General features: G+C 46.5%; 1 protein-coding gene across 6 annotated transcripts in view; it reads left to right on the forward strand.

Moving 5' to 3' along the window:
* Positions 1-13,304, forward strand: part of STARD8 (StAR related lipid transfer domain containing 8) — a 120,070-nt gene that overhangs the window by 60,282 nt on the left and 46,484 nt on the right. Inside the window, exon 1 of one of the 6 annotated variants that reach the window (XM_034780892.1) lies at positions 11,227-11,356. The exons of the other annotated variants lie outside the window; for them this stretch is intronic. Within the exon in view, the coding sequence (XP_034636783.1) occupies positions 11,275-11,356 (82 nt within the window). The 5' untranslated portion in view covers positions 11,227-11,274. Of the gene's footprint in view, positions 1-11,226; positions 11,357-13,304 lie in introns of those variants that run through there. 6 annotated transcript variants of the gene reach the window in all.

Here is a 13,304-nt window from a genome sequence, read left to right on the forward strand (position 1 = left end):
GTCTCTCATCCTGGGCTGGGAGGCTTGCTGCAGCAGGCTGGCCACAGGCAATGTAGACGTACCTTCCGTGTTCACTGATGCATGCAGCTGCTAGTGGCTTATTTAGGACCAAAGCTTAACTCGCATCTTCCAAGCTGCAGGGAGATGCAAACTCCGCGGGGCTGTATTAGAGAGCAGGCGGCTGTGCCATCTTCCTGCAGACACCTTCATTAATAACATACAGAGCCGAGTGTTTGAGGGGTCAGCACTTCTCATCCTAGCAAGACTCAAAGGCAGGGGCGTTTTGTGAGCCAGCGGGGCCAGATTTTCACAAATGCACAGCATTTCGCAGCTGCCACTTCGACACTTTTATGGACAGATTTTTTAAAAATTGCTCAGCAATCCGTATTCTGAGCACTTCTGACAATCTGGCTCCCATTGTGGGTACTCAGCTTGTTCTGAAAATTCCAGCCAGTGACTCAAAATTAGTGACCTATACAAGTAAACACAGAGGTCATTTAAAGTGAAGCAGGGCTGATTTCTTGAGTACGAATTACAGTTTGAGTCAGCATTCAATTCCACATTCCTGAGATGAAGAGTTCCTTACAGTCATGTCAGAGAGCAAACCCATTAGCACTGACTGCTCTGAAAAATAAACCTTGCCATAGAAGAGAAGGTGCCTTTAAAAGACTGTCCTAACAAGTGTAAAAATGGCCATGGTGTAAGATCAGATATGGTTGTGTGACATGCTTCAGTGCAAACTCTTTAAAAGCAAGCAGGAAGCAGCACTGTTAGGCTCCAAGCTGAGAGTGCTGCTCTCTGCAATGTTGCAAAACACGTTGGGTATTATTATTTAGCCCCGTTATCATACAGCACAAAGCACAATGTATACAGGAGGATATGATCCCTGCCTCCAGGAGTTACAATGTAAATGCCTTTTCCAGCCCACCCTGAAGTCAATGGGAACTAGATTAGACCCAAAATTACCATCTCTTCTTCTGGTTTCCTCCTCTTCAGGTAATGTGCTGCTGCTCCTGCCAGCGCTCCAGCAGGTAGGAACTCAAAACAGCAGACAGTGCTGGGTACCAACTGTCCTGATCTGCAAGTACTGCCAAGTTGCAGTGTGGAAGAGACCCGCTCTCTAATCATCACAGCCTGTTTGGCAGCCCCATTTGGCTAGAAAGGCTAGACTTGTATACCAAGCGCTCTTGATCCAACGGTCTTTATTGGGCTCTGTGCCTCATTGTTACCTCGGAGCAGGGTGGGCTAGAGATGTTGATGACTGATACACGGGACTGCATAAAAGTTTTCGTCCTGGAAATAAAAGGGAGCAGCTGTTTAGATGAATCCTTTTCTGTCCAGCTTTCATGTGCCATTCTCATGGAGAGCTTTTTCATGGAGAGCTGCCATTCTGATACAGGGCAGACAGAACCCGTCACTTCCAAAAATGCTACTAAAAGTCCAGTGGATGGGTCAGAGGGAGGCTTGGTGTCCTCACAAGCAGTCTTCTAGCTCTAGTAGGGCTTACAATGAGCCACGGCAAAACTCAGTTTGTCTAACTGTGGGTCTAATCAGCCTTGTCAGTGTCTCTCTTTACAATGAGATGGCCCAGGCCTCCTGTAGCATGTGGGATTTTGCTTCTGTGCGCTTGGTTTATGGTCACTGCCTAAAGATATTTTGTAGATTCATAGATTCCAAGGCAGGAAGGGATCATTGTGATCATCTAATCTGACCTTCTGCATAGCACAGACCAGAGAACTTCCCCCAAATAATTCCCAGATTAGATCTTTTAGAAAAACATGCACTCCTGATTTTAAAATTGCCGGTGATCCATGATCCGCCAGTTAATTACCCTCATTGTTTAAAAACTTACGCCTTATTTCCAGTCTGAATTTGTCTATTTTCAACTTCCAGCCATTGGATCATGTTATACCTTCCTCTGCTAGATTAGAGAGCCCGTTATTAAATATTTGTTCCCATGTAGGTACTTACAGATTGTAATCAAGTCACTCCTTAACCTTCTCTTTATTAAGATAAATAGATTGAGTTCCTTGAGTCTATAACTATAAAGCATGGTTTCTTAGGGTTACCATATTTTAATTTTTAAAAAGGAGGACACTCCATGAGGCCCTGGACCCGCCCCAACTCCACCCCTTCCCTGCCTCCAGCCCCGCCCCAACTCTGCGAATCAAATGTTCGCGGGAAGCCTGAAACAAGGAGGCAGCAGGTAAGCTGGGGCTGGGGCGGGGTCCGGCATGGCCCAGTCCAGCCCCCTTGGCCGAGCGGCTCCCTCTGGCGGCTGGCCGGCCCAGGCCAAGAGGCTCTGGCCCCGGCGTCTCCCGCCCAGCTCAGGCCCTGAGGTGCTGGCCCCGGCCAAGTGCCTGCGCCCCCGGCTCCGGCTGAGCACCGCGCCGGCCCTGGCTCCGGCCGAGCACCGCGCCGGCCCCGGCCAAGTGCCCGCGCCCCCAGCCCCGGCCCAGCACCGCGCCGGCCCCGACCAAGTGCCCGCGCCCCCTGCCCTGGTCCAGCACCGCGCCGGTCCCCGGCCCAGCACCACGCCGGCCCCTGGCCCCACACCCCCGGCCCCAGCCCCTGCCGAGCACCCCGCCAGGCCCTCCCTCCCTATTTTCCCGGACATGTCCGGCTTTTTGGGCCTCAAATCCCCGTCCGGGGGGAAATCCCAAAAAGCCGGACATGTCTGGGAAAATCCGGACGTATGGTAACCCTAGGTTTCTTATCCTTTAACCGTTCTCATGGATCTTCTGTGAACACTCTCCAATTTGTCAATATCCTTCTTGAAGTGTGGACTCCAGAACTGAACACAGTAGTCGAACAGTGGTTGCACCAATGCCGAATATAGAGCTAAAATAACCTTTCTACACCTACTTCAGATTCCCATTTATGCATCCCAGGATCACATTAGTCCTTTCGGCCACAGCATTGCACTGGAAGCTCATGTTCAGCTGATTATCTACCGTGACCCCCAAATCTTTTTCAGAGTCACTGCTTTTCAGGATAGAGTCCTCCATCCTGTAAATATGGCCTACATTCTATGCTCCTACATGTGTATACTTGCATTTAGCCGCATTAAAACACATATTGTTTGCTTGTGCCCAGGTTACCAGGCAATCCAGATAGCTCTGAATCAGGGACCTGTCCTCTTCATTATTTAGAATCCTAGAGTTTAAGGCCAGAAGGGACCATCAGATCATGCAGTCTGATCTCCTGTGTTTCACAGGCCACCAGCACCACCCTGCACCCACACATTAATCCTAACAATTTCCCCCAATGGTTGTATCATCTGAAAACTTGATCGGTGATGATTTTATGTTTTCTTCTAGGTCATTAATAACAATGTTATATAGTGAAGATACTAAAGAAAGAATGCTCAGTGATTGTAATAACTGGCGTGGTATCACACTTTTATCTTTGCCAAGCAAAATATTGTGTAAGATCTTAGTCCAACGTATATTAGAGGCAGTTGATAGCGTTCTCAGAAAAGAGCAAGCTGTTTTTTGGAAAGGACGTGGATGCACAGACCAGATCTTCATTCTACAAAACATAATAGAACAGTGCTTAGAATGGCAACGGCAACTCTACATAAATTGCATAGACTTGAGAAAGCTTTTGATAGCATTCACAGGACCAGCCTATGGCACATTTTGCAGGCATATGGAATTCCTTTCCATATAATCATCATCATCATCAAAAGCTTCTATTTCAACTTTACATGCAGTGTTGATCACAGTGAGCTCAGTTTTGAAGTCAAAACAGGAGTATGTCAGGGGTGTGTCATGTCTGCCATCCTCTTCAACATTGCCATCGACTGGGTAATGCGGCGTACAACAGAAGACATGCCAAGAGGCATTAAATGGACACTCTTCTCATCCCTTGAAGACCTGGACTTCACAGATGATGTCGCTCTTGTATCACATACCCAACATCATATACAAGAAAAAAACAACTCGACTCAACGCATTCAGCCAGAAAATTGGACTGAAAATCAACCGCAATAAGACAGATATCATGATCTTTAATATTGCCTCACCATCACCAGTACGGATAGAGGATTATGTTTTCACCAATGTAGAAAAGTGCAGCATCATCAGCCAGGACGGTGGAACAAGCCAGGACATCCGGAACAAAATCAGTAAAGCCAGGAACACCTTCAAGAGCTTAAATACAGTCTGGAAATCATCAAAATACGACACCAAAACCAAACTCAAGATTTATCAGAGCTGCGTACTTTCAACACTACAGAATGCTGGGGAATGAGAAAGTATGACACGTCCATACAACCTGCTTCAGAAAAATCCTCCATATCTTTTGGCCCAGAACAATCTCAAGCCAAGATCTATTGACACAGTGCAGCCAAGAGGATCTGAGCACCATCATTGCCAGGAGGCATTGGAGATGGATTGGTCATGTGCTTCGGGTGGAAACTGATTCCATCACCAGAGTGGCAATAAGATGGACACCTGACGGCAAGCGAAAATGAGGCTGCCCGAAAACAACATGGCGGAGAGCTGTGGAAGCCGAGCTGAAAAACCTGGGACACAGTTGGGGAACCATTGAAAGATTTGCCAGAAACAGACAGGAGTGGAGGAGGTTCGTCACTGCTCTAAACGTCAGAGGTGTAATAGGAACATGATTATGATAATAGTGTTAGGGCTAAGAACCGCTCCCTGCAGGACACTACTAGAAACACACCTACTTAATGATTCCTCGTTTACAGTCCATTTTGAGGTTTATTAGTTAGCCAGCTTTTAATCCATTTTATGTGGGTCATGCTAATTTTGTATCTTTCTAGGTTTTTTTCATCAAAATGTTATGCAGTACCAAGTCAAATGGCTTACAGACATCTAAGTGTATTACATCAATACTATTACTTTTATCAGCAACACTTGTAATCTCATCAAAAGAAGATATGATATTAGTTTGACAGGCTCTATTTTCCATAAACCCATGTTGTATGGCATTGATTGTATTACCCTCTTTTAATTCTTTTTTTGAGTTCTATATCAGCCACTCCATTATCTTGCCTGGCACTCAGTGTCAGACTGACAGGCCTGTAATTACCCTGGTCGTAGGAGGTAGATGCCTTTTGTATCACTGAGTAAAAATTCCCTCATGATTTTTAAGCCCAAGGCCTTACAAAGGTAACCCCTGATAAACTGTGAATGTGGTTAGGAATCCATATTGCCCTTGGTTTCATGTGGAGCCCTTTAGCCACCAGAGATGCCCCACCACAATGCACCCACCTTATTTTCATGTGCAGGCTGCGTCCCTTCGTGCTGTGTGAATAGGCAGTTCTGTTGTGTTCTTTCACGTCGATGCTCGGCTGGGCAAAAAGCCCCCAAATAAATCCTGATATGACAAATCTGGTCCTGGAAAAGGAGCTTCCTTTACTTAAAGAGGGACTTTCACACGGAGGCGAAGTTGGAAAAAACATTCTTAGTTCTGCCAAAAGGCACTTACTGCGCTAGTAATTGGTGTCAGTTGCCTGTGCTGCTCTTGAGGATGTTGGCATGTTGAATAAGAACTTCCTGCCCCTTCCTAACCCAGCTTCTCCTTGGGCCTGACCCTGCTGGTTCGTCGCCTTCCTGAACTTCTGGCCTTACTGTCTGCAGGCATGGGAAGGATTGTAATGCCACAGGTTCAGCGTCAGAACGTCTCTGCAGGTCTGAGCAGGTGGTGGGGGGGTTGGGGGAGATGTAAAAGCCATAGAAGGCACAAATATATTTGGTAAATTAGCAAAAGCGTCAAAGGAAGCTGTCTAAAGAGCTGAGAAATATTACCTAATGGTTAGTGCAGGGGAACTGGGATCAGCACTCCTGGGGTCTGTGCCTGACTCTGCCACTGACTCGCTGTGACCACAGGCAAGTCCTAGCCCCTCCCAGTGCCTCAGTTTACCTATCTGTGAAATGGGGATAGGAACACTGACCTGCCTCCCAAGGGGTTCATTTCATTTTATTTCCTTAAATGGAAGGCACTATAGACATAAAGAATGTTATGTGTTGTATGGCAAGGCTATGATAGTGGATAGGCAGATGGGCAGAGCTTCATCCCTCCACAGACTGACCACAGCAGAGGCTGCTCTGCTGACTTCTCTGGTATCAGAAGAAAAGGCAGAATCAACCCAGCTAAGCTCAGTCCTTGGTTCCAAGGCAGATGCACTGATAGGTTTCCATCAGGATTCAGCATCTGATAATCAGGCCAACATATGAGATTGTGATAGAGCTTGAGGCCAGCTTCTCTTTGCATCCTGTTTTGTAATATTCCCTGACATTCTCCACATTCCTGGCAAGGAGGCTTCTGTGTGTGTGTGTGGTTTTTTTTTTTTTTTTTACAGTTGCCCTTTTGTCTTTCTGAAATCCTGTGATGTCCTTTAAAACCAGTTCTCAAAAGCCATTTGGCTTGGTCTCTCCAGTGGCTGTTGTTTGCTCTATAATGGAAAGGAAGCACTGGTCTTTGATTCCTTCCACCACACCATCTTCAAACGGAACAAAGAGACAAAGGGTTGTAGTCTCAAAGTTGGCTCTAGTCACCTATATAAAATTCAGGTCCATATTCTCTGGGCTCCAACCGCATTCCAGGTTTTACTCCTGCCTCCACATTTCCACAAGGGTTACCTGCTTGGTGCCCAGCAGATTCTTAGCTCCATGTTTGCTTTTGCTAATATGTCTCCATGAGTTTGTTTTTTGGGTGGTAATATTTTTTGGAAGAGGATTTTGTCTGGATTATGGTGATGGCTAAGTATGCAGAATTGTCACAATGGTCCAGGTGGTCTGGTATCATATCTCTAAGAAAGCAAACCCAGTGCATTTAACCATTTGTGGTATAGAGTATCTTCTGGGGATGGGGGAATCCCTTTCTGTTTCCCACAGATCATCAGCTAACACCCCAAAAGCCTGGAGGTTATTTGGCCTCCTTTGCTGCATTAGTGTCACCACTATAGTCTAGGGGAATGGAGACCTGCTGGAGAATTGTAGTTGGGAGTAATTGCCAGTAGGTAGATGACAGTAATGTTTGTGGGGGATTATTCTCTCTTGGATCAGAACATGAATACTCTCTGCCAGAGAGGCCCTGTATCTCTAGGGAGTGAGGGGGCTGATGCAGTTGGTGGAAACATGGAGTTAAAATCTGTGGGAAAGTTCTTGGCCAGCAGTACGAAATGCTCAAGTCTTATTCCCCTTTGAGGATCTGGCATTGTTTCATGTACAACAGGCAGCAGTGGGTGCCGCTCACCAGCATTTCCAGCAGCTCCAGGTTCCACGATGATAGTGGCAGCAGATGATGGTCTTTGGAGGAGACTGGGCTAGTGGCCAAGAGTCAGGAGGAGCGAATGAGGACTCACTGTGTGACTTTGGGCACAAATAGGACCACTTCGTGACTCCTCCAGGCAACCCAGATTTGACTTTGAAAGTAAGATGAGAAGAGCTCCTTGAGAATGTCTGGCTGCCAGCTGAAAAGGTCAGCCTCAGATCCTGCAATATTTGTTTCTGCCTTCTTCTTTCTCCCCACATTAATGAATGTTGGGGGCCCCAACTCTTAGTAGGGTTCTTCTGGTACTGCCACCCCCTAGGACACTCAGGGGGCCTTGGGCCTCCTAGCTCTTCTTTCCTCTGTCCCTTTGCTCTCCTTTCCCTGTGCCCAAGCCAGCCTGCTCCTCTCCAGCCCTGCAGAAGAGCAGCAGCACCTGGTCTACTCTGTACCTTCCTCCCTTCAGAGAAGGAGCCGTTGGCTTCCTGGACCTTCTCAGCCCTCTCCTCTGGGCAATATTTCAGCTCACTCCAGGCAATTGGACAAACTGTCTCTTCCATCTTCTTAGGAGCCAGGAAAGATCCTCCCTTTTCCCCCACCCAGAAATATTGGCTGATTCCGTGCTCATGAGGCAGCTGATAGTCATTCGTTGCTGTAGGAAATTTATGGTCTAGTTTCCTTCTGTGGCGCCACTGGAGCACTAACAACAGGAAGGTCCGGCCCGGGATAATCGTGGAAGAGGCTTTTCCTGAGAAGAATTGAAGAATTGTGCTGAGATCCTTTTGAGTGGGGGAAAGGATCACAAATATCCTGGACACACACCTCTTCCCCCACCTCCCCACCAGTACCCCCCCCCACCCCTCTGTGTATGCTTAAGGAGATTAATCTTGCACACTGGTGTGGATACTCTTCGTTCGAGTGCCCTGGCCAAATTCCAGTTTGATTAATGTCATTCTGCCTAGTCAAATCATTCTGTGGTGTTGGCCGGATCTGGGATTCTTTTTCACATCCTGCCCTAAACTGTTGTGCAGCAGTGCTGGGCGCTGTTTAACGGAGGTCACATTCCACTCCAGAGGTGGCTGCATGTCAGTGATGGGGAAATTTTTTCCTTGGCCCTGTAAAATCTAAATATAATTATTATTTATTATTGGTGGGATATTTGTCTTTGCTCCTGGTTCATCTTCAAGTGGGACAGTAGAAATACTTGATCTTCTTTCCCTGCTAGACTGACTGTATTAGCAGACGGATCAAGGGCACTTAGTTCAGAGATTCAGCCTGCCTGTTACAGTGTTCAGAGATTAACTTTCAAATGTAGACAATTTGGATTAAGGTAGGCTGTGGATTTAAAGCACAATAGCTATTCCTGACTAACTCCATGTGTGGACAATCTTATTCCAGAATAAGTGTGCGCACACTTAGGCTATGTCTACACTGGCAATTGAACGACACAAGTTTTGTCTTTCAGAGGTGTTTAAAAAACCCGAAACCCTGAAAGACAAAAGTTTTGCCATGACAAGCGCCAGAGTGAACAGCGTGTTGTCGGCAGGAGCACTCTCCTGCTGACAATGCAAATGCCGCTCGTTGAGGGTGGAAGTTTTTTGTCGGCAGGAGAGCCGAGGACAGCGGCTACACAGCGCGACTTTTAGTGGCACTGCTGTAGTGACACAGCCATGTTGCTAAAAGCTGTGTCGTGTAGACACAGCCATAGAGTTGATCAGGAATGGTTATTCTGAAATAGCTCCATGTGTAGACAAGCCATGAAATAGCTTTACCGATTCTTTAAACAACTCTAACAAAGTATCTGACTAAAGTTGAGGGTTCAATAAGAGACAGAGGGATCATCCCTGTAAAAATACTAACGTTGCTTTCTATAAGGCCATGTCTACACTGCCACTTACGTCAGCAAAACTTGTGTCGCTAAGAGGTGTGAAAAAACACCCTCTTGAGCAATGTAAATTTTGCTGGCATAAGCGCTCCTGTGCAGAGCCCTATATCAGTGGGAGAGCTTCTCCCACCAACATAGCTGCTGCTGCTTGTTTAGGTGGTTTTACTCCTGTCGGCATAGAGCAGCTACACAAGTGATCTTACAGCGGCGCAGCTGCATTGGTACAGCTGGGTTGCTGTAACTTCACTAGTGTAGACACGGCCTAAAGCCCTGCACTTTCTTTACATTGCAAGCAAATGAGATCTCCTTTGAAAGTGAACTTTGACTCCTCCTGTATTGGTGGGAATTTTAAACATAGTGCCTGGTAATGTGGATTGCCGCTCAGCCACCTTTGCATCTGCCTTCGTCGTTGTCACCTGTACTGGATGGGTTCATTCTAGTCCCTTTGAAGATGCAGTTACCATTGCACCTTTCCCCACTCTGTCCCCTTCTTCATTTCAGCCCCGAATCCTCTCCCGCGGTGCCTCTCACAAACTGGTTGATCTCTCAACTCATACTGTACGTTATATATGCCACAAACGCTGACTCAGGAATCGCAGAGAATGTGCTTTTTGCTACACAGACGAATCCCATCTCTGTTGAAGGTTCCCATTTCCCATGTCTCTTGCTTTAGTCTTTGTAATACACTTATCTGGCCTGCATCCCCATACGATTGGAGTACCTCACCATCTTTAATGTATTAATCCTCACAGCACCCCTGTGAGGCAGGGAGGTGCTATCATTCCCATTTTACAGGTAGAGAACTGAGGAGCACAGAGATTAAGTGACTTGCCCAAGGTCACACCTGAATTCTGCAGTGGAGCAGGGAATTGAACCTGGGTCTCCTGAATGCCAGGTGCTAGTGCCCGAACTGCTGGACCAGTCTTCCTCCATTGCCTGTGGCCCTCTCTGGATTCTTGAGGGATTGACCAGCGTTTACCACAGTTCTGACGTGCACACTCAGGCTTGTCTACGCTCCCGCTTAAGTCAACATAAGTTACATCGCTCAGGGGTGCGAGCGACATAACATACATCGACTCAATTAAGTGTCTACACCACGCTATGTCGGCGGGAGACGCTCTCCCGTCGACTTATCACATCTTCACCAGACCTGCTAAGTTGATGTCGCTGCATCGATCAAGCGCAGTAATGAAGATAAGCCCTCAGAGAGCCAGATTCAGACCTGCTGTAAGTGGGTACAGCCCAAGTCTCGAGGTCTGAATCTGGCTTATACTGCCCCCTTTTTTTAAAGCGCATATTTTACTAATAAAACCACCCAGCTGAAAGTGGAAGTGAGAGACTTGACTGATCAGTCTCTGGTTGAATAGGACATACTTTGGTGCCTCCACTCAATTTTCCTATGCCTAGTTATGGCATTGTGTAATGTTGCACATTCCCAGTCCAGTTCCACTTTCGGAAGTTGCGTGATGGTTGACTGAGGATTGGGGTGCGGAAGAGGGGAGGTATGCCTGAAAAATAAGAGCCAGGCATGCTCAGTACTTCTGGAAACTTTTATTTTGGTGTCTGATATGGATATAGGCACCATGGTTAAGCAGCCAGGTTTGAAATTTTGGCTGTAGAGGTTGGAGGTCTCATCTAGTCTAGTGCACGCCCCATGTGCCAATGGAGGAGAGCCCCTATAATGCATCTCCTAGGCACCTTATTTATTTGCTGTGCTTCACACTCACTTTCTACTGCAGTGACTCTCTTATGCCAGGAGGCCGTGTGTTCTTTTTAGTGAGTTGCTCCAGGAGAGAACTCTTCCTCCGTCCAGAGGCAGCATTTAAGAGCTTGAAATGGTTAAGCTGCACGCACATACATACGTTATTGCTCTCACTTTCTCCCTTACTCCCACCCCTTCTATTTAAACGGTTCAGCCCCCTGACTGCACAAGCTGTAGATATCCCATTCGTTCCTAGGACCGAACTAGGTGGCGCTCAGTGCAAATGAGGTCAGCAAGGGCAGATTTTATTAGTGGAGTACCGTAGGCCTGGGTGTAAGGGAACACAGATCTCCAGCTTACTGCCTGCAGGAAGGAATTTGGGTTGGGAACCCTCCCATCTCCGGTGCATGGTGCTCAGGCTGGCTGCAGGAGCGGATGAAGGGGGATGGTGGTCATTCTTTTTTTATTTTCTTCCTTTAATCGGCAATTTCCAATGAACAAAACCCGGATTAACAATTTCAGCCATGGTGAGTCTGTTTGTGTCTGAGCTTTGCATGTCCACCCCTGTAAAAGATTTCCGTGTGCAAGTCGGCTTTACAGGGGAAGGTGGAAGTAGTTTGTATAATGAACCTTTTTGCTGCAAAAGGGATTTTAGAAAACAGTATTTCCTCGTGCAGCTTGTTAGTTTGTTTGGGGGGGGGGTTATATTGTGGTGTAGGGGAAGGATTTGGAGATTTAATTCCTTTCTATGTTGAGATTTTCCATTTAAAAAAAAAAAAACAATTTTACTTTTCTTGAAACAAGTTGCAGCTGCTGCCTTGAAAGGTGATTTTCTCCACCTCATGTTCTGTTTTGAGAGAGGGACCGCAGTCAGTCCGTTTGCTGCTGTACCAGATGTGAGTCCTGAAAAGCATTGATAAGCTGAGGCACTAAAATTTAGGGTGTGGGTGTGGGAGCAACAGAACGTAGTCCAACGACAGTTACATTGTGTGTCGTTTTCATCTGCACTCCAGGCATAGTAAGACTCTCTAGCCCTTTTCATATTTGGTCTTATTTCTCACACAGTCAACCCAACGGATAAAAGTTCTCTTGAGTCCTTCGCATGCCAGCTCTACTAAACTTTTATTGCTTCCTGTGCGCATGCCAATATGCCTTTCTGTGCTTTCCGACCCTCCACCTTCCCTCCTGCAGAGGGAGCGGGTAGGGACAGGAGCTGGGGTTGGCAGGAAGCCTTAGAAATAACTGACATGCCAACCATGCCATAGATGAATTCTGTAGCCTGGGAAGATTTTTTTTTTTTTTAAACTTCTCTTTTGGAGAGAGAGCGAGAGATGGAGTTATGGGGGCGGGATGCTAGGAGGGAAAAGGATTAATTTGTACTCCGTGCAAATGAGAATTGCTGTGCCAGTGAGAATTATGCAGCTGTATTAATGACAAATGCAGTAATAAGGCTGATGGTATTCGAACGAAGTGGGTGCGTTGAGAGGATTGCAAGAGAAGACAGATGATTATTTATTAATTCCATAGTGCAGCAGGTAGACAATGGCCTTTCAGATTGAAGGAAGTCAAGGTCCCTGGCACAGGGACCGTACAATCCTTTCACAGGAGCGTCTCCTACAAACGCTTATACTGTACACATGAGTAACTTTACTCATTTGAGTAGTGCCATTGACTACATTTGGCTTCTTATATGAGCAAAGTTACTTTCATGTGTAAGTGTTTTCAGGGTCACGTCCTGATTTATACACAAAACACAACAAGTGAAAACAACACATAAAAGAGGCAGAGCGTAATGAGGTGCCTAGGGTGACCAGATGTCCCGATTTTATAGGGACAGTCCCAATTTTGGGGTCTTTTTCTTATATAGGCTCCTATTATCCCCTCATCCCCATCCCAATTTTTCACATTTGCTGTCTGGTCACCCTAGAGGTGCCAAAATAAAAAGGGAGATGAAATCTCTTTTGTGGGTCTCCCTCCATCCATGTATTAGGGTTTTAATCATCTCAATTGTCCAATTATCTGAATTGTCCTGTCACATTTACTTCTTAGGCCTGGTCTACACTTAAAATTTAGGTCAGCATAGCTACAGAGCTCAGGGATCTATATCGACCCAACCGCTGGGGTAGACATAGGTAGGTCAATGGAAGAATACGTCTGCCATCCTAGCTGCCATTGCTCAGGGAGGTAGAGTATCTACAGCAACAGCAAAAACCCTACCATAGCTGTCATCTGTGTCTTCACTACAGGTTATTGCCGGCATAGCTACAATTCTGCTATGCTGCTCGTCTCCATCGTGTAGACATGTCCTCTGTTGCTCATTGCTTAATTTACCTTTTATTCATTTTTGACACTTTGCTTTCTAGCCCTCTCCCAATCATCCATGGAAGGGTAGGGGGATCCCACGAGCTGAGACTAGCAATGGGATGCTAACAGAAATAACTGATCGAAAGACTGACAGCGTGTTCACTGCAGCAA

The sequence above is a fragment of the Trachemys scripta genome, chromosome 9 (assembly GCF_013100865.1).
Source record: "Trachemys scripta elegans isolate TJP31775 chromosome 9, CAS_Tse_1.0, whole genome shotgun sequence".
In the NCBI taxonomy this organism is placed as follows: domain Eukaryota; kingdom Metazoa; phylum Chordata; order Testudines; family Emydidae; genus Trachemys; species Trachemys scripta.